The sequence below is a fragment of the Schistocerca cancellata genome, chromosome 8 (assembly GCF_023864275.1).
Source record: "Schistocerca cancellata isolate TAMUIC-IGC-003103 chromosome 8, iqSchCanc2.1, whole genome shotgun sequence".
In the NCBI taxonomy this organism is placed as follows: domain Eukaryota; kingdom Metazoa; phylum Arthropoda; class Insecta; order Orthoptera; family Acrididae; genus Schistocerca; species Schistocerca cancellata.
Genome location: NC_064633.1, coordinates 428,370,461 through 428,395,019, shown reverse-complemented (window position 1 = coordinate 428,395,019; position 24,559 = coordinate 428,370,461). Strand labels below are relative to the sequence as shown.

General features: G+C 41.0%; 1 protein-coding gene across 1 annotated transcript in view; it reads right to left on the bottom strand.

Annotated features, from left to right (window-relative positions):
* LOC126094820 (myrosinase 1-like) overlaps nt 1-24,559 on the bottom strand; it is an 83,728-nt gene that overhangs the window by 36,025 nt on the left and 23,144 nt on the right. The window contains exons 3-5 of the mRNA XM_049909396.1: nt 20,614-20,748; nt 14,007-14,129; nt 4,380-4,563 (exon numbers count right to left, since the gene is read on the bottom strand). Coding sequence (XP_049765353.1) covers nt 4,380-4,563; nt 14,007-14,129; nt 20,614-20,748 — 442 coding nt within the window. The remainder of the gene's footprint in view (nt 1-4,379; nt 4,564-14,006; nt 14,130-20,613; nt 20,749-24,559) is intronic.

The following is a 24,559-nucleotide window of genomic DNA, read 5'->3' as shown; positions in this document are numbered from 1 at the left end:
CTGATTTTCATTAGAGGAATAGAATATATTGCTCTGATACTGATTACTTAATGCTGGTTATCATAAAGTTAACGTAACTGTTACTCCACGTAAAGAACTCAGTTTTATTTTGTTCCGTAGACAGTCATGTTCACCTTGTCAGCCTAGATATTTTCAGTGGTCTCCACCTTTCCTGCGCGTGTTTCTTGTACTTTAACAGTTTTCAGAACTATCCCAACTTCTTCATTTAATGATATTTGCACTCGGTGTCCTTATTCATTTCAGATATAATGCTATGTCTGTCTTTCCCTATAGTGTTCACCATTCAAGCTTCCATCTGGCCCCATGTACGTTATTCACTGATGTCTCAAAACATGCCTTATCGCCCTGTCCGGTCTTCCAGTCACTGTTGTTCACATATTTCTTTCCTCACCGATTCTACGGAGGAATTACATGTTTTCCCCTTACCAGTTTACTAAATTTTCAACACGTTTCTGGCACACCACATCTCACACCACACATCTCACATGCTTCAATTCTCTTCCTTCCCGGTTTCCCCATCGACCATGATTCACTACATTAAAAGCCGTGCTAGAAATGAGGCTTATGGTTGATTCTGAGCCGTGGCGACTGGCTCTAGTTATGCTCCACTAGCGTCGCTGATATCGGCTCTCGTCTGGTCAGGTATCTCTGACAGTTCCGCCTTTGGTTTTCCGGCTTGGCGTGTGGCCGAGCTCTCTCTCCTAACAGTGGATCCGAGAGGGTGGAGTGAGTGTGGGGTTCCCTAGAGCTTCCTCTGTCTTGGTGGACCTGGTCGTTGTTGTGTTTTCCCGGTGTTGTTATTGCGTGTGTGTCTATTTTTGTGGTGACAGGGCTTGCGTCGATTCCTCAACGTTTCCGTGGCTCTTTGCCTGGACCTCGCCGTTCTCGCCGTCCTTGCCGTTTTGCCGCGCACTGGATGTACGGTGCTGACTAGTCGACGCGTTTGCGTGCGAAAAGGGTGGCGGGTCCGCCTCACCACGCTGGACGTCTTTTTCTTCGCGTAACTGGAAGCATTAAGCTACGTATGATTCGTATGCTGCTGTTAACCACTGAAGATTTGTGAAACAGGTGGTGGCATGTTGTATCTGCCGGAGATCAGTTAAGGATGCTTCTGAATAAGAGATTGTTATACTGAACTTAAGAAGCCTAAGGCTTCCAAGTGTTGTTTCCGCGGAACGGAGTCTAATTATTTCGGAAAATGTAAAAGGGAGTAGTGTGTTACTTCTTGTTGTAAACGTTTCTTGCAGTGTTAATTTCATGCAGTATGTTAATGAGTGTGCTCTTCGCCCAGTTTCGGTTTTACACTCTCTTTTAATATGAAGGACAGCGATTTGTTAGGTCAGTGTAATTTTAATTGTTCTTTTATTCGGTAAATGTCTCAGTTCGGTTTTTTGTTGTTATGTTACAGATAGTCACGTAGTTAGTAATCCTTGCATGGTCTTGAAAAAGGTGAATCACGAGTTGAATTTTTCTGCAGCGTGAATTATTTGCTTTTGCAGAAACGGCCTGGTATGTGGGCAGACGGTGTTTGTCGCCTTGGCGGGCAGGCTGAGATCGTGTGTGTGTTCGGTGTGTTTTCTGCCCTGGCTTGCAACTTGATCATCTTCGAAATTGCTCGGCGGTTGCTTTCTACTCGTTTGTTCCGAGTACCACCGCCTATAAGCCGTGCTCCCATCCTTTAGTTAAATATCCGGCCTGTCCGCCGGAACGCAGGAGATCTTTTTATATCATTAGTGTTGTGTAAATTTTGGTTACACTAGCAATGAACTTCACAGTGTGCTTAGGGTGGTGACTGTCTGTGATGCTTTTGCAATCACATCTAATTATCCAATCAGATACTTTTTCTAAGTTTGGTGAAGGACAAGCGACCGAAATTTAAAGACTTGATATTTTCTTAAGAGAACAAAGGTCCGAATTAAATTTTTATATTGTTATTCTGATTCTGTAATTCAGAAACAATGAAATTTTTTCTTTAGCCGACATTAAAATTATGTACCAACCACAAGTTTGCCCATCAGCAAAGACCCCTAACTTCCTATCTCCTATGAGTAGCTGTGGTTAAATTGTAATTTTGGTATCTCTAGCACGTAACTTGAGCAGTCACACAGCTCAGGTACCAGTAAATTTTTTTGGCAGGAAATGCTGTATTTGTCTCTACTAATCTGCTTCTCTTGTCCTCCATGGCTCGTCTGTTACGCGTTATTTTGCTTCCAAGCTAGCAGAATTTCTTATATTAGGCTACTATGCTGTCTCAAAGTTTAATATTAGTATCGTCGCTTACCTGACATCTCCTGCACCTTTTACATTTGCCTTTCTGTGGTTTACTCTCAATCCGTATTCTGTATTTGTTAGGCTGTTCCTTTAATTCAACAAGTAATATAACCAATCTTAATGTTCACTGAGGATAGCGATGTCAACAACAAAACTTATCATTTCATTATGAATGTTAATCATATTTCTGATCCTCTCTTGTAATTTCATTATTACTCCTTCGGTACATAAACTGAATGGTAGGTGGGAAAAACTATAGGTGTTAGACAAGTTTCAAGCCTTGGTCGTCCAGTAACTCTGTTCACTCTTGGGTTTTGGGAATATTAAGCAATACCTGTCCTTCCCTATAGCTTGAAACTATTTTTTGTGTTTTTCTGTCATTGTGCGCTATTTTAGTTCCATTGCCTTACGAAAGTCTCTTCATATCACTTACGTCTCACCTCGATTACGGCGTGCGTTAAAATTACGTCTGTGGTGCCTTTACATTTCCTGAAGCCAGAGTGGTCTACCAGATCAAAAAATGGTTCAAATGGCTGTGAGCACTATGAGACTCAACTTCTGAGGTCATTAGTCCCCTAGAACTTAGAACTAGTTAAACCTAACTAACCTAAGGACATTACACACATCCATGCCCGAGGCAGGATTCGAACCTGCGACCGTAGCGGTCTCGCGGTTCCAGATTGCAGCGCCAGAACCGCACGGCCACTTCGGCCGGCCCTACCAGATCCACAGTTGTATTTTCTATTCTCGTATTTTATTATTGTTAGCAATTATGGATTCTTTTAAGGTGATTGTATAATTTCTTACATTCCTTTGCCTTTGATGTGGTCAATATAATGTTGATGATGTCGTTCCGAAAATAGTATGGTACGTTTCTAGAATCACAGATTCTACACACATACGTTGTCAAGTTCCTTCAGGGTTTTTCTAATTCTAGAGGGTTAATCCTTCTGCCTTATTTTCGCAAGTCTTAAAAGGCTAACAAACCCTAATGCTCGATGCTATGTGTTTTCTTCATCAACACCCATTTCTTTTTCTGTCGCATCAACAGAGAGTTCTTTCGCCTGTACAGTCCCTCAGTGCACTCTTTCCATCTTTTCGTTCTCTCCTTAGCGTTTAACAGAAGTGTGTAACTGTGTGCACAATATCAGACTGAAAAGTAGGTCTAGTGTATTTATTCGCAAACAGGACAAAGAGTGAATCATTCATTTTATGTAGCAGTATTAAGATCATCAGGCACTCTCTTGCATGTGTACACACGTCATTGAGAGTTAAAACTACTATGCACATAAGAACAACAGTGGTGATACTAGTGGTTGTAGTAGTAAATCTATATGTTATTACAATGATATCATTCTTATTATCATTGCTCCAAACAGTGTTCTTATTAGGTAGTTGTATACTGAGAACAACGACATACCAAGAGAAATGCATAGCAGCAGAGCAGATTTGATCAGAGAGATGACGCGAACTGGTCAAGATAAAAGCTGGAATATAATGAAGGTAAATGTAGCAGATAAGTGAAAAATAGTTAGGGATGAGGAGAGCTGGGACGAGGGTGGCATTGTGAGATAAAGATTCACTTTCTTTTTGTGCAAGTAAAGAAAGCTCGGCTGTTCCAAGAGGAAAATAGTGTTACGATAACACATACATTTTAATCTCCTCTTAAACGAGGCATGGTTTTGCATGAGAGCCATTTACAGGCTAGCTGGTTCGAATACATAAATGAGTAAATGAACTTGTCCATTTTAATTTAAGTGATAGTAGTTTCGTAGACATGTACTCCATTCTTATGAGTCTTAGTGGAATGTTCTGTCAACAATGTCCAAATTCAGCTGCTCTGTAACGTCACGTGACAGTTGCCTTAGCCGATGTGTCTCCTAGTGAAACCCGGCGGGGTCAGGGATTTTCACCTGCCTCGAGATGACTGGGTGTTTGTGTTGTCCTCATCATTTCATCATCATCCAGGAAAGTGGCGAAATTGGACTGAGCAAAGATTGGATAATTGTACGGGCGCTGATAACCACGCAGTTGAGCGCCCCACAAACCAAACATCATCATCATCATCATCCTAGTGAAACGCTTACCATTCTGCGTGGCGCGGAACTGCTGGTCGTACAGGCGGTAGACTTTCCCGTGGGCGCGGATGAGTGTGTGCGCCGCCAGGTAGTTGCCGATGCCCGGGGCATTCTGAGAGGGCGCCTGCCAGCCCACGCTCGAGTAGCCGCTGGTGAACACTGATGGCTCGTTGAACGTGATCCACCACTTCACCTGCAACAGACCACAGTCTCTTCTAAACATGGAGCTCCAGAGAGGTGTTACGTATCAACACTGTATCAGGCAGCTGGCCGCAGTATTTCATAATTGCGAGACCTCGTTCACTTTGTGTTCCTTGCGGGAGTGTCAACAAGCGCGACACGAAACGACAGCGTTTCATCACATTAGCAGGTGAGGCGGAAAGCAGGACATCACCTGTTTGCACGAACTGGGTAGCTAGCATCAGCAGAAGCTTAGTAAAGCAATACGACTGAGAAGTATCACATCGCCTTGTTACATGAAGTAAGAAGCCGAGTCGATAACGCAAGAAGATGTACTGAATATTGTTACGACCAGTCTGTTGGTGTAACAAACGTGTTAAGCAAATAGGGCGCGATATGAATCGCAGACGCATTCGGATTATGGAAGCCAAAGCAGTCATTACAAGTGACTTTGGGTCAACACCAGCCGATATTTCACACCATAAATACCCCAGAATTGGAGTTCACAAGGGAGTAGTAGGTCAGAAGGATCGATGGGGTACAAGATGCGTGCACTCGATTCCCTGACACGGTATTATCGCTGGGTATAAGCCGGTTATAGATTTCATGCTTGTACTCAACACTGGCAACAGCCACCGAAGAGATGTCTTCTTCTCCGTAAGCACCAGTCACGAGTTCGGCGCTGTTGACAGCTTCCAACGCAGACTGGAAAGCCTGGGGGCCTTGGACCAGGACACCAGTGTTCCTGACATTTCAGTGGAGCCATGGGGCCTACCTGCACGGCAGGCCAAGGTCGGCGCACTTTTTGACCACACGACAACCATTATTGCGGTTCATAGAGCAGAGATGAACCACAGTTACTGGATGAGATCGAGGACCTCCTAGGCTACCGTGTGTAAGCCACATACACACGCGCCACCTTCTTCGAGTGCGGAGGGCGGAGACGCAGCATCCACTTCCTGAGTAGCTACTGGGCGCTAGCGGCGGACCCGGACAAGCAGTGTCATCGCTAAAGGTGAGATGTATTTGCAGAAATAAATAAACGGCTGAGTCACTCTTCTCTTCCTGCGCCCACCGGCGTACACAGATTACACCCACCTCCTCTTCCCTGAGGAACCGGCAAGTTGCGAACTGGGAGAGTGCCTCCTTGCATACCATCCATCTGCCACGATTCCCAACAGGAGCCACCTGCAGGCCACGTAGATTAACACCACTGACTGTCCTGTTTACTTCTTTCCTTTCACTTCTTCTTTTATTACGATGAACACGGCGCAGAACTGGGAGCCCACGAGCTTGCTGGCAAAAGATAAGGAGACTAGCAGGGTCGTCAATTTTTTAGCTTATGGTTGAGCTTCTGCCTCAGGTTGCCAACACAACAATCATGTTACCCCATCCCATGTACTCTGGGCAGTGAAGGCAGCTGTGCTCCATAGATAAACACAGCATTGTTCGAAGAATCCATTTAGAAAGATAAAAAAACTAGGAAAAGAGTCGTTTCCCAGAGCGCAGCGTGAGAACCGCCGTTGCCTCAGAGGCCACGCTACAGAATGGTCTGTTTAAATTTCTAAAATAAGCTTTACCATGGGTTTAAAGCGTTAATTTCAGCACAGTACGCAAATTTTCATGCCTGTATACGTGGGAGCTCTCTTATCTCTCAGTGTCGAGAATCATATAATGTAATGTGAAATGTCTTTTGGCTTCATACTCTCACCACAACACTTTTCGTTGTTAAAAACGAAATCAGAGAGAGTAGGTGTTTGTTTAACCTTATTACTCAAGTGTTACAGGATGATATTCGTAATGTCTGCCTCTATCAATCAGCAAGATTCCTGCTCTGACAGAAACTGCCAAGTCGGAGAGCATTAAGATGGAGAACACACGCTTATAGTAGATTTGAACACTTGCCGCTGGTAGAGCGTGGAACAACGACTTAGTTGTCAGGCGACTGATGAGTTGAGCCTTGTTGTGGCACAATGTATATCTCCACTTCAGCACTGACTGCAGAGACCGCGTAGAACTCAAGAGTGTCCAACGACTACGGCCGCTGCTTACCGCTTTCAAGTTACGTGAGTCAGGTTATATCGGCAAACATTGCAAGCAACGACGCGATAGAAACAAAAATCCATTCCCGCCCTTCAGGAGCCATTGGTACAGTTGTAAGATTTTGGAGCTAACTAGTTGCTTTCATTACGAACTTTGGCGATTTTTCTGGTATTCGTTTCCATTTTTCAACTTTCTTTCTCTAATGAACTAAGTACTCTTATAGTCACCTGTCATATCTGCGAAATATTCTCAAAACTATCATGTCCACTCAGTTGTGCCAAGGTTAAATTTTACTATTATAATCCCTTGTCCAGCTATTAAAGTTCATTCAGTTGTATCTGTGGCGAACTCATGCGTTGATGTTTATGATAATAAACGTGATTATTATAGCGACCCCTTTTTTCTGTTATAGGTAAATGATCCATCCTCTCATTAATATATCTATGAGTGTGGTGAGGTTCCGATATTTTCACTTTTGATTGGGCCACTCATTTTAATTATTATTTCAATAAGACGTTTCCGTATGCGCAACACTATCATTTACATTAAATTATTTTGCTTGATGTTTAGGGTGCTTCCTTTCTCTGCAGGTCACCAGAGATCGGACTGTGGCATCCAGATTTATGGTAACAGCACAAGACATCCCACAATACTTTTGGATAATGCGTCCAAAACTAAATTTTAATGTGTCTGGATAGAGCAACTTACTATCGACATGTTTAAGTAGTTTTATTACGTGGTAGTGAGTTAGATTTAAAATGAAAAATATTTAAAGAGCAGTGAGGAACTGAGATATGAAGGTTTGGAATTACAGAGAGGAACAGTAAAACAAGCTAATGGATTAGGGAAGTGAACAGACTACAATGAAAGTACATTCTTGATGGGCAGAACATTTGTCTGGGCAATAGGTGCAAGATGGACTTAGAAAATTCTTAGTTAGCGACGAGGAAACACTGTAACGATTAAATAATGGAGGTTTGACAGAAGACGTTAGAAAATTGGGAGCTGCATAGGTGCTAATAGCTGAAGATTACGGTGCATGGAAAAGTCTAGAGAGACATTTATTCAAGAGTGTAAGACAAATAGCTGATGATAATATTGTTAAGCGATGACTATGTTTACTGACATAGAAATACACAGCTACCCAATGTTTAATATTAATAGAATTCGAAACAGATTCCCACTGGAAAAAATTATCCTTATTTTATGATCGATTTCGATGTATGTGGTCGTCAGATGTGTCTAGAAATGAGAAAACAGAAGATGCAAATTTCTCAGTGAGAGCATTATGATAGCATACAACAATGTTGTTTGTTGCACCTACGTACGTGATCTGAGAAGCAGCTAAATAGAAACACACCAATCTCCCTAAACCTGTAAGCAGGATACAAAAAGAGAAGCTTGGCACCTTTAAAAGACATAAAATTCTAATAATCCTGTTATAAACGCAAATATACAGTAGTGTAGGGTCAGCGTCTTCATACTGTGCTCACAGTTACAGCAACAACAACTGAACAGGCTTGGGTGCCAAGTGTCTCTCTCTGACACACAGTACAGAATTACGTTCAACAAACACCATGAAAAGTGTAGTAACCAAAACCAACTGCAGGAACGCCTTGGGCTGCGGATCGGAGCCGCCAGGCGGGGAAGCCACCGGCGGTGGAGCACGCACCACCGGGTAAACACAAGGATGAGTCGGACGACAGACCAACGACAACCGACAACCGACAACGACCGACTGTGACCGACACAACAAGGAAGAGATAAACAATGGAGGCTTGTGGATACCACAACACCAAAAGTAAAGCCACTCGGAACCAGAGCCAGGCAAATGTCAACAACGAGCAACGACCAGAACGCACAACCGCCGAGATAGAAACGAAATCCAGAGCGAGTACCAGACTAACTGGACTAGGGCAGAGCGGGTCCCTATATACGAGACCGGAGGGAGCGGCTATTGGCCGCTGTCTGCACGTGGCGTAGCGGTGGCGCCCTCGCTGCCCGAGAGCGGCTGCGCGGAATAGCCGCCGCGGAGGCGGAACCCTCTATGGGCTGACCACGTCCATTTTTTCTGGCACGTGTTCGACTTCCGCGGCGGAAGGTACTAGAAAAAGAGTATTAGAATTCTCCATAAGCGACTAAACCTTGAGTTAATAATACACTCTAAGACAAACGAAACAGCGACGCCCCACGAAAGAATTATCAGAATGCGACGGAAATCGGTAGATAGGATGTACAGACAAGCAAATGATAACAGTTTGAGAAAAACTGGATAACTGGTTCAAGAGAAAGCGATTCAGAAATTGAGCAATTCAGTAACGTGCTAGTCCACCTCTGGCTCTTATGCAGGCGTGTACTCAGCTTGCCATTGATTGAGAGAGTTGTTGGATGTTCTCCTCAGGGATGTGATGCCAAATTCTGTCCAATTAGCGCGATAGATCCTCAAAATCCTGGTTGGAGAGCCCTGCCCATAGTGTTCCAAACGTTCGGAGTTGGAGAGAGTCCGGTGAGCTTGCTGGCTAAAGTATGGTTTTCCAGGCACGAAGAAAAGCAATAGAAACTCACCGTGAACGAGCGGGAAATATTTTGTTGGTATGTAAGCCCATGATGACTTGCCGTGAAGCACAAAAAATCGAGGCACAGAATATCGTCACCATACCGCTGTGCAGTAAGGGTGCCGCCAATGACAACCAAAGGGATCGTGCTATGATCCCTAGTACTTGCCTCGGCACTATTAATTCTAATCTAGTATACTAAAGTTCACTGATATAGTATTACAAATTCTGCCCATATCTCCAATGTAAACTTTATCTCATTTATTGGAATAAACTTTGTGCAAGGCTAATTTTGGAGTTTTCTTTTATTTATATTCTGTCCGAAAGAACAGCCTCAACTATATATATATATATATATATATATATATATATATATATATATATATATATATATATATATATATATAGTTAAGGCTCACCAGCCAGTTGACCATCTTCTTCTTTTGTGCGGGTGCACAAACAGTGCCCGAACTCTTACGGGAATTGGCAGCGCGCCGCGAGTAATGACTATAATGGACGGGGCCACGACGAATGTAGTGCGGGACAGTACGTTGAGAATGTGGGTTTCGCCGGGGGCGTGCCACAGATAAATCCCTGCAGTCGCAGTATGTTTTGTGTCTTCGGTGGCTCAGATGGCTAGAGCGTTTACCATGAAAGGAGAAGATCACGGGTTCGAGTCCCGGTTGGGTCACACATTTTTATCTATCCCTGTTGAAGTACGTTAACGCCTGTAAGCAGCTAAGTGTTTTCATTCCATTGTAATTTGTTTTATTTGTCTTGTTCCACTTTTAAAAGTTTGGAGGTAGGAATGTTTCCTATTCTTGGTCCCCAGCGTACAGAGTCTTATTCATCTGAAAGCAGCATTAAACATTTGCGGTCTTATATTGTTTGTCTGTGTGCTGCGACATTTTGTCATAATCAGCGACCCAGATAAAGCTCTTACTACTTTTTGCCTTGAGCTGCGTTCCTTCACACTTGTACTCTTATTTTTTTCTATTCCTGTTTTGCAGTTGCACAAAGTAATTATCTGTGTGTAGTTTCCATAGGGGTATCTGGTTTAATACGTCAAATGATTTATGTAGTAACTGGTTACCTAGTAGCGAGCGAATTCTCTGGCAGATTTTGGGTTCGAAGACAGCTCTTTTACGCCTCATTAGTTGAAAGCATTTGGCATGAATAATATTTTTCTTGTACCTAAGTTCATTATAAATGCCGATTACACGTTTATTTTCAGTTTTAAGGGTTGTCAAATGGATGTAAGTTAATAGAATTATTTTTCTCCATTTCGGTAGGAAAATTACTTTTGGGGTGCACTGATACAGAGTCGTTGTGCAAAGGCATCAGTGCCGTTTACATTGCTTTTTAGCATTAGTAAGATATTAGCTACATGATTTTGTAGTAATTTGTTTGGCCTTTCATCTCTTTTATTTTACTAAAAATAATTATTTCTGTTTCACGAACAAAAATATCTACCAGTTTGTGAGCTATGCTATTGCCCATTGCAAGACATTCTCATCTGAAATTTATTTTGTGAATAAATCTGAAGAATTTCTGGAAAACAACAAATGCAATGGTCCATTGCAAGACATTCTCATCTGAAATTTATTTTGTGAATAAATCTGAAGAATTTCTGGAAAACAACAAATGCAATGGTTTCCACTTTACTAATTATCTTGTGAGTCAGTAAATTACACTTTGTAATAGAGACCTTAGTATAAATATTAGTGTATTTAGCGATGCTAACGTTGCACCATCAGGGACAGTTACGTTATTAATGAAATTCGTCAGTTCACGGGTATTCCTAACTCCGAAATACGAAACAAGTACGTTGCTTTTAATTTTGCATTTTGTATCTTATTGAGTTCATATCAAGGGCATGTCTTTTAGGTCACAGTGAATCCAATGAATAGCATGCTACATATTTCTGACACACTGTACATTGGAACAACGACCAACTCAATCAGAAAAAAATATTTGCTCTACTCTAAAGTCGCACTATTATTTGGCTACTGGAAAACGGTTTCGGTACTACGTAAATTCATCAGATCTTACCTCGGGTGCAGTCGTCAGTCTTCCCTAACTGGGGGTATCATAAAAATGCCCTATATATGTAACACACATTGTTGGGCAAATGAGTTTGACGACTGCACACTGGGGCATAGTCTGATAATGGTATGTAGTACCGAAATCGGTTGACAGTAGACAAAATTAAAGTGCGACTATAGATCAAAGCAAATATTCCTTTCAGGTCAAATGGGGTTGCTATTCTTACGTACTTTCACTTGGAGCATAGGCTCGGGGATACTTGTGTTCGTAATTTTATGTGTCTTCCTCTCACTGTTTCTAGGTGAAAATATAGAACTGTTGTTTTCCATAAGTCAGAGCAAAGTTTTTAGTAGGCTACCTCAGGAACGCCATTTCCTCAAAAAAATCCTACCTAATGTAGTAATTATTATTTATTACGAACGTAGTGTATCCTTTATTAGAGATGAGGGTTTTTCTAAATTTTTTAACGTAGGTGTCACAACAGTTTTGCCAGTATGATTCATTACATAGATAATGTTTTACTGCTTTCGCAGTCGTAGGAGTAAGTCCTAGCCTACTAGTCCTAATAATTATACTAGCTGCTTTAATTTCTTCTACGAATCTGCATATTCTCTTCGTCATTTTCTACACAATCCTAATGATCGTTACCTGCCATAAAACGAAGGAAACGTTTTGTGATCAAAGGACCTTTTGAATTTTGCAGATGATGCTGGCGATGATCTGAAAAACGTAATAAGTTTTGTGGTAGCAACGGTGATTGAAGGATGTGGCCTAGGTATTTAGTTCTTTCAGTGGCAATTCTTTGGCCTTACTCTCTATGCTTCTGTTGAACATTCATTAAATGTTGGGCAGACAGTCACTTGCGACAGCAGACTATTCAGAAACTCACCTTTCGTCTTCCCATCCACTCCTCTAGAAAAATACAGTGAACCACATACTGGGACACATTTTCTCGCTCGTAGCCTCTGAAACGTAGTTGGACGAAAATGTCCCTGAGGCTTTCGTGCTTATAAAGGAACCCCTGACGAACCGTGCTCCGCTTGGACAAGTCTCTCCTGATTTTTTCTGTCTTCTGCACTTTTCTTACGGAGTATAATCTTCCACAGTTGTCATTAAATTCTAGAGTGTTTTCAAAGATAAAGCTCTCATTAAATTTAGAAAACAGAATTTTCTCTGGCTGCTAATCTCACATTTAGATATGATTCTAACCCCATGGATATGAGAGAGCACAAAATATTGGTAAAGAAATATGCGAGGCATTACAATGTGAAAACATAATTGCTGTTACCAGTCCGTTGCTCTTAGTTTTTGAAATGTTACGTCTGAGTCACAACCAATACCACCAGCGTTATCACTGTTGGTACCTTTCTGTCAACTATATTACCACGCTTTTTTTAAGCTGTGCCGACATAAAGAAGTCGCGAAATTGTTTAATCCAGTTGTATGCGAGTAATGGTCTTTGAATCATGTTCTGTACCGATTACTGATTGATAAAACGACCTCTGCAGTAATAACTCGTACATCCTCTATATTATTACTCACTTCAGCAACTGTAAAGTGGCCCCTAATCACGGCTGCAGTCCTAAGCAATCACATGGTGTCAGTAGCGTTGTACTTTTCTTTTCATTTGATGTCTTCTCCGTACGCAGAACTACTTCCGGCTTTTAGAATATAAATTTCTCACGATATACCACATTCTCAAATCACGCACCCCTCTCTGTAGAAATTCCTTTCTGTTCCTATCTACATCCTGAATGTAGTTTTCATTTAGATTGAGAGTTAATAGCGTCTGTTTTACAGAACGAAGGAAGGTCTGATCACTCTGACATCACAGCATGATTCCCTGTATTCTAGACATACAGAAACGTCCTTAACCAAACTTCTTCCTGTTCTTATGTTCACCATAAAATGAAAAAAAACACAGCGATAATTTCCAATTACATGCTCAGTAAGTATCTTCATTCAATACAGTACAGCAACGTTGACCGCTTATGTTATTGAGAAGAGTGTTATGTTCGATACAGAAACAACCACACATGTATTTTCTAATTCTAGTTTGAGTTCAGAGGCATATGTCTGATAAATCGTTATATTGCATTTTCATAAAATGTGTCAAAACACGTGCAATTACTTCAACCTAACCGAGAAATAAGAATACAGTCCTGTCTGTTATTGTACTTTTAAGAAATATTCACTGTATTTTACCAGGCATTTCCCCCCTTATTGATAGTTTCGCTTTGTTTTATGACGCTCCTCGCTCCATCTTGCTTTCCAACATACTGACACCATTGCTTCTACCGTCTTCACCAATTTCTTTAAAGTAAATAAAAGTCGTTCTACGCATCTCTGTTTTCACACACGTGGCTTTTCCTCCAGTACTAAATTCTCCAAGGTATACATCATTTCTCTATATTTAACCACATTGAATTAAGTTACTTATTGTCGGAGTCATTACAGTGTTGCATTAAGTCGGCCTTTAACGTCCATTCTGTACTGAAAATATCAAAATCCAAAATTATTTTACAAGCAAGAAAGAATCAGGCTGTGAAGGCCATGTGCGGAAATTTTTCTCTATCGAGGACAACAGTGATTCAAATGCTCGTATTAACAGAGATTTAAAGATCCTATAATACACTGTGTGAATTATAGGATAGTTATCTTTGTACCCTCTTATGTGTTTCATTTTCTATGACTGTAGTAGTCAAAAAACTAGGAAGTACTTGATACGTGAAGACCGTAATGCTGTAAAACTCTCTTCGTTCTTAAACTCTGTAATGGTAATACAGTGTGAATTTGTAGAACTAATACTCACCCTGTCACCAAAATTCGCGAAAAGTATCCTAGCGTATTCGACGAAATAGTCTGCAATCAGTGGGTTTGGCCAGCCGCCGATGTACTGCAAAGCTTGCGGTAGGTCGCAGTGGTACATCGTCACCTGAACACATCGGTAGAGATCAGGATACAAGTGCAGCAGGTTACAACCGTTCATGGTAATACCAAGAAACGAGAATGCAATAAAATTATGTGCTCCTGTAAATAAATAGTTCAATATATGTGTAGTGCTAAGTTTATTTCTCTTATACCTTGTTGTCACAGGCTTTTGCTTATCAAACTAGGGGACCCTCAACACTATATCATTATACACAAGCGGTATTAATGTTTCATAGCCGTTATTATCGTTCTATCACAATGGATTTCCAATTGTTAACATTACTGCATTTGCGTTGTCGGGTTCCACTTATCTTCTTCCCCCGACTTTTATTCAGCCTCTCGCTGATTAAAACACTCTCGTACTCGAAAGATATAAATTCAGTTAAATTTTGCAGTATCTCAATGGAGCAAGCGATCTATTTTGGAGAACACTCTTTTGTTCTCAACAGTCATGGTCGCAATGTACAGCCAACAATTTGTGAATCTTCAGGTTTTTGGCGGCGCAAAGACTGTTGCATTAAGTTTCGGGTGTGAAGCTGCAAGATTTCTCCTCCTTCTTCTAATATTTCGGCGGAATAACGTTCACCCATCTTCAGAGTGAGCCGCAACACTACCGCTCCTGTACGCGGCAGTGTTGCGGCGCACTCTGAAGATGGTTGAACGTTATTCCGCCGAAATATTAGAAGAAGGAGGAGAAATCTTGCGGCTGCACATCCGAAACTTAATGAAACGGCCAATACTTTACCTGTTTAATCATCAGATCCAGCACCTATATTATACTAAAGTGACACATCTAACAACCACAATAGCTTACGCGAGAATTAATCGTGTTATTTTGGTAACCAGTTACTATTTCTGATGATTACTCTTCACAGTCTATACCGTACAGCTGTTGTTAATTCCATACAATGCTATAAACACAATTGTGAATTAAAAATATAATTTCGTAACACGCAGCATTTACTTTTGTGAAACTGTACCCACACATTTTTATAATTAACGGTATAAGTAGTTCTTTGTTAATATAGATGCAGAGACTCTCCGGAACCATTGTATTTTGTCGTATTTCTGAGCATTATTATTTTTTTCAGATGTAGCATTATTCTACAGTAACATTTTTTGAAAGATATTTTATGACAGTCAATCTACTACACAGCTTTTGTAATACTTACAGTACTCAGGTCATAAATTCGGCATTATGAGGGAATGTTGAGATTATCATGCCTATTAGCTGTTACAGAAATATTCTCTTCCTCCTTGCTTTTTTTATCTCATCATTTCCCAAACAAATGCCTTTTATATCCTTGACGCAGAAAAATAGGAGATTAGTTTTACATACTTTATTGGTGAAAAACCATCATGCACGTCAACGGAGTCGAAATGTCTTAAAAAGAAAGCATCTCTTTGCGTACAGGAAGAGTCTTACGAGGTGGACACGTGTGCTCATCACTGTTTTCTTTCAGTTTTGTAGTGTACGTAGGCTTGCCAGTAACGAAAGTGACTCAAATACGAGTTTCAGAAGGCAAAGAGCTTAGAAATAAAAGCTTTTTTGGCTCTGATCGGGTTAGACATGAGCCATTTACGTTAACGTAATTTCAAGGCAGCGATTGGTGCAGTGGACAGATCACGGGATGTGCGTCAGTGTCCGTACGTGGAAAATTTTCATTTAATTTGGTTTCTTTTCTATTTTTCTGTTAATTGTACTGGAAGAAACCAAAATAACGTTCAGTATGTTGTTTAATTAGTAATTTCATAAAAGCGTCGAAAAGAGACAGACAAATAAACATTTGGAACTGCAAATAAATTGCTAGGAAGCGGTTGTAGGGCGAGAACTTGGTATATAAAATTAGATTCTTCTATTAACAGTTGACGATTTACGCGTAAAAGAGGAACTTATTGTTCCAATGCAGCTGTGGAGGACTGTTGACTGTCAAAATAAGCCTAACGCATGTCCTGTAGGCTTTAATTATAACCCCTCTAGAAAAGTTATTTGCCGAGTATTCGTGACGCTAAGAGAGAGTGGGGCAAATAAACATTACCCGCACGAGTTCCAACATTTTGAAACCATTTGAGGCGGCATTAACGGAGGAGGAAAAGATCCATAGTTACTTCCAACAGGACGGAGCAATTGCCCATACAGGCGGCCGAATCTTGGAGCACATTTACATTGTCTTCACGCCTGACAGAGTTGTTAGCAGAGGTCGGTCTGGTCGCGGCCCTGGGTGGCCACGCAGGACGCCTGATCTGTCAGCGAGCGATTACTTTTTGTTGGGAGCCCTCAAGTAAGGTGCGTCGCAACAACGGTCGTAGTCTTCAAGAACTGCAGCAGACCATATCGGAAGACACTGCAGCATTTCCATCTGTCCAGTCCTAAGAAATGAATGGTGGTCACTTTCATATCTTCTACAGTCAGGTTAGTACTGTGTTTCCTTTCCTCTACTATGTTTCTTTGTACCCTGGAACTCTGTTCTCGCGCTTCAGGCTGGAACCGCGCGACCGCCACGGTCGCAGGTTCGAATCCTGCATCGGACATGGATGTGTCTGATGTCCTTAGGTTAGTGAGGTTTAAGTAGTTCTAAGTTCTAGAGGACTGATGACCTCAGATGTTAAGTCCCATAGTGCTCAGAGCTATTTGAACCAACTCTGTTCTCCGTGCTGTTTTTATTTGATCCATCCTGTAGTATAATCCGTTCTCTGGAATTATTTTCAGTGCCAGTTTTTCTTTTGCCTCTTCTTTCCACGTCTTTTGTAAATATACGAGGGTATTTCGGAAAGTAAAGATGCAACGTACGCCAGAGGAACAGAAGAGTTTGGCGAGCAAGTTGGCAACACTGGTGTTAACCTTGAACCGTTAGCTTTCTCCTCGCGGTCGTTCGGCAGTTGAACGTTGCTTCTGGTAGGAGTAGGTCATGTTTAAAATGGCTGCACCTATTCAGAATACCGCCAAATGCGAAGTGCGCTCCGTCATACGTTTTCTTCATGCAAAAGGTCAGCGACCAGTGGATATTCACATTGAAATTGTTTCTGTTTATGATAACATTATGAATCGACAAAATGTAACGAAATGGTGTCGTCATTTCTCTGAAGGTAGGACCGATGTTCATGACGAACAAATAACAGGTTGGCCATCTGTGATCTTTGATGCCCTTCTTCAGAGAACGGAGGAAGCAATTCGTGTGAATAGACATTGAAAGAATTGCATCAGATCATACCAGACGTGTCAATGACAACTCTTTACGACGTTGTGACTGTCAAGTTAGGGTACGGAAATTGTGTGCGCGCTGGGTTCGAAAACTGTTAACGGAAGAACACACAAAGACCGCTACGGTCGCAGGTTCGAATCCTGCCTTGGGCATTGATGTGTGTGTTGTCCTTAGGTTAGTTAGGTTTAAGTAGCTCTAGGTTCTAGGGGACAGATGACCTCAGATGTTGAGTCCCATAGTGCTCAGAACCATTTGAACCATTTGAAGAACACAAAAAGAAAAGTATGGGCTTTGTACTCTACTTCCTTACACGCTGTGCTGAAGCAGGTGATGAGTTCCTTGATCACTTCGTGACATATGACAAGACGTGGGCTTATTACCATACACCTGAATCCAAGCAACAATCAATGCAACGGCGGCATTCGAATTCACCAAAAGCCAAGAAATGCAAAACGTCGATTTCAACGAAGAAAATCATGGCTTCTGTTTTTTGGGACAGACAAAACATTCTTCTGCTGGTATTTATGCCTCCAGGAACGATAATTAATGCTGCTGTATATTGCCAGACTTTGAAACGTCTTCATAGGGCAATTCGAAACAAACGCAGGGGAATACCGACAAGTGGAGTCCGCTTGCTTCATGACAACGCTCGGCCTCACACAGCGCTCGTAGCCAAAGCACTACTCAAACCATTCAAATGGGACGTATTGGACCGTCCACCATACAGCCCGGACCTTGCGCCCACCGACTTCCATGTCTTCCGTTACCTGAAGTTACATCTTGCTGTAAAATCATTCCATGGCGATGAAGAGACCAAAGATGAAGTTGACATGTGGTTCCGACAACAGGCGGCAACCTTCTATGAATGTGGGATACAAAAGCTTGTGCACCGACTTAACAAATGTTTGGATAATGGGGGTGATTATGTGGAAAAACAACAAATAATCCAGTTAATAAGATGAAACGGACGTTTTCTAAATACATGTTCTGTTTAAGAACTGTGAGCCACTGTATCTTTACTTTTCGAAATGCCCTCGTATTAATAAATAAAGTATACTGAGCAATATTGCCCTTGTTTTCAGTGCAAGTATGGTATGAATTAAAAATAGAACAGATCAAAAAGTTTCTGCTTACGGGATCCAACCCAAGACTCTCGTATTACCGTTCTATACCTTCTCCGCTGCTCCAGACGCTCTACACAGCTGACCTGCCGAATTTGACATGCTGAAAATTTCAATATGCAGATGACCCGACAATTTCATATTAGAGTGAAGACCTTTCAGAATGTGAAGAACACCTGCTGAACAGACTTACTAAACTTTATGAGTACTTTGAGACATGGCGACTGAGACTAAATGTTTCTAAAACCGAGGTAAGCCTGTTCCACCTCTCAAATCGCATTTCATCAGCAAAGATCAGTCAACAGTTCGGCCCTCTTGCCACAGTCAGATACAAAGAAAGCCCAAAACACCTGGGAGTCACTCTGGACAGAACTTTAACATACAAAAAACACCTTTCCAACATGTCCAAGAAGAAACAAGCACGAGTGAACCTTGTGAGAAAGCTGGCAGGCAGTACATGGGGAGCAACCACATCAGTCCTCCGAGGAGCATCCCTTGCACTGGTATACTCTGCAGCAGAATACTGTGCACCAGTCTGGCTCCGAAGCGCCCACGTAGTGAAAGTAGACGTGCAATTGAAGTCAGTTATGAGAGTAATTAGTGGTACAGTCCGGTCTACACCTAGTTGCTGGATACCAGTGCTTTCAAACATCTGTCCACCAGACCTCCGTCGAAAGGCTGCTCTTTACAACCTCTGTCAGCAAGTTCCTGAAAACAATTCGATCCCTCTTCATGACGATTTGCTATCACTGCCCAGAAAACGCCTCAAATCAAGAACACCAGCATATGAAATGAGAGTCCAAATGCTATCCACAGGATTCGACCAGGACGCAGAGTGGAAACGTGAGTGACAAGCTTCAAGAACCCGAAACCACGAATTTGTAGACAAACCAACAGTTCCAATTCCCGGCTTCCACCAACCAAGGGAGGTGTGGGTGCAGTTAAACAGATATCGGACTGAAGAGGGTAGGTGCAAATACAACGTGCACAAGTGGTGCTTTTCAAGTGACAGTGTGTGTGTGACTGTAGTGACACCCAGACAATGAGCCACATTGTGAATGACTGTCCAATCAGACACTTCCCTGGTGGCATTGAGAAGCTCCATCAAGCATCCCACGAGGCACTCTACTGGATCGAGTCCTTCAACATCCAAGTGTAGTCTGAGCCGTTTTAAAACTTGTGTACTATATATAATTTCAAATGTTAATTTTTATATATATTTCTTTGTTTTTGTAAATATGTATTACTGTAATTGATGCATACGATAATAATAATAATGACTCATGTCTCACCCGACTCGCACCAGAACTGCTTTTGTTTGCTAAACACTTGGCCATCTGGAGCTCCCGCCTGGGTCACGTTTATTTCTGGGCATGCCCTGCATAAACTAAAAGTTTAGACGAAATCGATTATGACCAGTATGTGTAGTGTCCTCTTCGACATTCAGAAGCTGTAGGCTACAGAAAAGTAATTACTACTATTTTATACACATATTATTGCCCTAGTACCAATGAATTGCAATGCCAAGGGTTTTAATTTTTTGCATGAACCACAGATAACTTAATATGTTGTTGTAACTTTATACAATAACTACTATGGTTTTATACGTTCAATTTTGTCATTGAGCAAATAAAGGGAGATATTTAGGGACAGATTTAATTATTTGACTTGGTAGACTCACTCGCTAACACATAAGGCAACATTCATCAGGGAGGAAATGAACCGAACGTTATATTGTAGACATCTACGTTTTCCTTTGCATCCGTAAATGATTGAAGGTCTATGTTTAGAATAGTTTCTTCAATAAATCTAAAACATCCTTTAGTTTTGTTCCTCGTTGGTTATCAGTCCTTGTCAATGTGGTTTCAACGTGACATCTCCATATTTAGGTATCACGATGAGCATTGTATAGTACACTCTTCGACAGAGTATATTGAAATTCTTACTTTAATATTCTCACCTAATACTAGAATAGAAACTGATTCTAATTATCTATCTGTTGATTTGACGTGATGCGCAATCTCTGACTGCCAAACAATATTCTACAGTATTTTTGTTTTCACATTTCATTGAGGCCAGGTGAAAAGAGCTCACGCAACACTACAATCGAGGCTGTTTAAGAACTACATGCCACATTTCTGGAGAGTAAAAGATTTGGTCTCACCATTGGTTCGATGCCGTTCTCGAGGAGCAGATTGATGAGGTTGTTATAGTAATCGATGCCGGCTTGGTTGATTACGTCCAGGTCTCCTGTTGGTAAAATCCTCGACCACGAGATGGAGAAGCGATATACTTCCGCCTGTAAGGAAATACCAAAGGGTAATGATAGGGAAGTCCATTAGCAGTAAAATGTGTGTAAAGCACTTAATAAACGTGTCCACTAAGAAATGATCCAGTGAGGAAGACAACCATACATATATTAGTCATTAGGCTATAAATCGTCGGGAAAGTTCTGCATTCAAACAGCTCCACTTTCCTAAACTGGTTAAATTGTCCTTGTTTCAAGGTTCCAAAACATCAGTAGCTCTATTTACCTCCTATTCTCAGCGTGTTACCATTCTTTGGTAATATCATTTAACAATTTGTGCTGTATTTTTATCGTCAGCTGCCTGTCTTCCAAAATGCAGTCCATCTTCATAAATTTTCGGCTCACTTATAGATGCCAGGTCCTTGAAGATGAGTCTCACAAACATCTATCTTCGGCTATTCCGTCTGATATCTCTCAATTCAAGTTTTACGGTTTTTCATATCTGGTTCAATACAATAACTAACAGATATTCAATTTTCGTCAAACTGATATTCTGTCCTGATTCATAGAACTTGCGAGACAAAACATTTGTATGACTTCGCTATAGCTGCTTCGCTAGATTTTTACTATCATTGAAGCAAGTGTGAGTTTTATGTTGCTAGTAGTCGAAAACACGTCATGATACTTTTCGAAATTATAAAATGACGTAGTCCAGCCTCAGAGTTGCGTGGAAAGGAGTCATAAAAATCTTTCATCATCTACACAGTAATTAAAAAATTTAATCGATAGTGAAATTAACTTCAAACAATGCTGAAGTCATACTTCTTTTTAAACTCCCTCCACTCCATGGAAGAATGTGCACGAACATTATGTGTCTTTTTACAAGATAAACAGACACACGGAGTGAACATAGTTATGCAGTGACCAAGGAAAAAATATCTTCAAACTATTGTATAAAACAAAGTGATATCTTAATATCAGTGAGACGGACTCTCTTCGCCTTCATCTCTTTCCTCTTTCCCCTTTATTGCTTGTTAAATGTATTCTATGTGCTCCCGTGCGTATCTTAGCTGGTACTCCTCCCTCTGGTACTACTGAAGTTTTTCCCTGATATCTTATGCTATCTCTTCTTCTTGGCGGCGTTCGCCACATTCCGCTTCCCTCCCCGATCCCACAGAGAATTAGCATAGTTCTCATTTTATTAGCTCAATTAATTTACAACATCCTCCTACAGCACCATTTCTCAAACGGTCCCATTTTCTTCGTTTTCGATTTTTCCACAGTCCGTGGCTCAACTTCCATTCAATTCTGTGTTCCAAATGTAGACTCCCAGATATATCTTCCTATAATTAAGGGATATATTTGATTCTACAGTAGTTCATTTCCGTAGCGAAACTACTATCTGTGCTAGTTTGCTTTTTATGTCCTCCTTGCTCCGTCAGCCATCTGTTATTTTGCAGAATTCATTAAATCTGTGTACCTCATGGTCCCCAGTTGGGTTATTAAATTTATCGTGAATTTAATTTCTGCTACATTTCATTAATTTAGTGTTTGTTAACTTTGTTCTCAACCAGCGTTGGGCAGTCCTTAGGCTGCTAATTCCATTTTACAGGCCCTGTAACGCTTCCTCACTTTTACTAATAGTAATGTTACCAGTAGTAATGTTACCAGCAAACCTTAACATTTCTATCCATTCAACCTGAGCCTAACCCTACTTTTTCTTATTACTATCTTGGCTTATACAGTGAAGAGATTGAACAGTAGAAGATAATGACTGCATCGTTATATGCACCATTTTTAGTCCGAATATCTCGTTGTTCATCTTCTACTCTAATTTTTCCCATTCCTTCCTTCCACAGATTGTACAGGGTGGCCTAAAGTCTTTCTACAGTTATCAACATTTGTTTTACGAAAACTATAAAACTTATAAATTCGTCGTTTGTGACAAATGAAAGAATAACTAACTAAGTTAGCGCATATATCTTTGCCGCAGGTAGAGGCGGCCACTACAATCGCTGTTGTAAAATGGCATCACGTAACGAGGAGGCGCAGTATAGTCTTTGGTATCGCGAGACAAAATTGCTATTTACTGTGCAGTGAAGTTTTCGAAGAAAGTGCTGAAGAGAAGCATCTAGCAGAAGGAGTATTGTTCTATGGTACACGACGCTTAAACAGACTGTCAGTGTGTTGGATCTACCTCGAATAGGCCGTCCTTCAGTAAGTGAATGAAATGCCGGTGCTGTGCAACAGGCGTTCTTACGAAGCCCTCCAAATCTACTCTACGCGCATGTCACAATTTAGACATCCCTAGACCACAGTGAAAGTAATTCTAAACAACGGACTGCATCCGCATGCACAAATGATCCAAATTAGACAAGCGTTACAACCATGTGATAGAACTTGTCGAGCAGCTTTCGCGACTGTGATACAGACCCGAATCGACGCGAACAATGAGTACGTTCAACGAATCTGTTTTTCAGATGAGGCTACTTTCCCCAAATCAGGTAAAATTAACCAAGACTATGTAAGGACATGTGGTTCGGAAAGTCTACACGTTGCTTTATGCCACGTTAGGGAGTCCCCTAAAATGACTGCGTGGTGAGATTTCTGGCACAACAGAGCCATTTGACACTTCCTATTGGCCGAAAGATCAGTAATAGCTAACTATGCTACAACAATTTGCAGAACAGCAACAGAGAGACTTGCTGCCTGACGTGATTCTTCACCAAGATGGTACACTGTATATTGCATATTAGAAATATTACGAGTATTAATGAAACCGGCTGAAATGTAAATTGGGCTTGATGGCCCCACTGACTGGCCTGCAAGATTACCAGACGTAACGCATTGAGATTTCTTTTTGTTTAGGTGCTTAAAGAACAATGTTTACGTTACATACGTACCTGATCTGGATGCATTAAAAGGAAGGATAACAAGTAATGTTGCTTGTGTTTCACAAGGAATGTTGTCAAACGTATGATGTGGAAGCGATATGGGATAGACATTCTTCGAGCAACAAACGGTGCAAATGTTGAAGGTAAACGTCATCCTTAATTTATTTGGTGATTTATTCTTTCGTTTGCTATAAACCGCAAATTTATAAGTTCTTTAGCTTTTATAAAATAAATACAGGTAATTGTAGAAATACTTCAGCCCCACCATGTACATTACCTGTATTTCCCTACACCGTATACCCGTAATCGTATTTTTCTGAGAATTTATAACTCCTTGCAACACTCTACTTGACTACACTACAATATACTATACTGTGGTATGTATGCAAATGAAAAAAAATGATTGTAACATCTGCATCTCAAATTAGGTAGATCATCATGACTGTAAAATCAAAATTTCATATGGCTAGGATAGTATCTCCAATAAGACATCAAAAAGTTGTGGTCCAATGACACGGAATAGTCTTAGTCACGTACGTAATACTTCATTGACTCATATCGTTTATTCCGAAAAACCGTATGATGTCATTGACAACTCTGTATAAAAAGGATGACTCTACAGTTGAGAAATTTACCACCCAGTGCCGCTCCTTACATCATTTTCTGGAATTCTTGAAAAGGCAATGTACTCGAGGGTTTTCGCTCACTTGGTACTAATTGGATACATAGCGCTTCTCAATTCGGATTTGAAAAGGTCCGTTCTAGTGAGTCAGTAATTTATGCATTCGTAAGGTACATTTTAAACTCTTTAAACGATAAAATATCTGTGACTTATCGAAGGCATTTGATTGTTTCAGCCATAATATTGTATGCAGAAGTCAAGTTTTTCTGCAGTTAAGCAAATTCCTAGTTTAGTTCTTACTCCTGAAACCACACATAGAAAGTTACCATCGGGTATCCCAGTAATA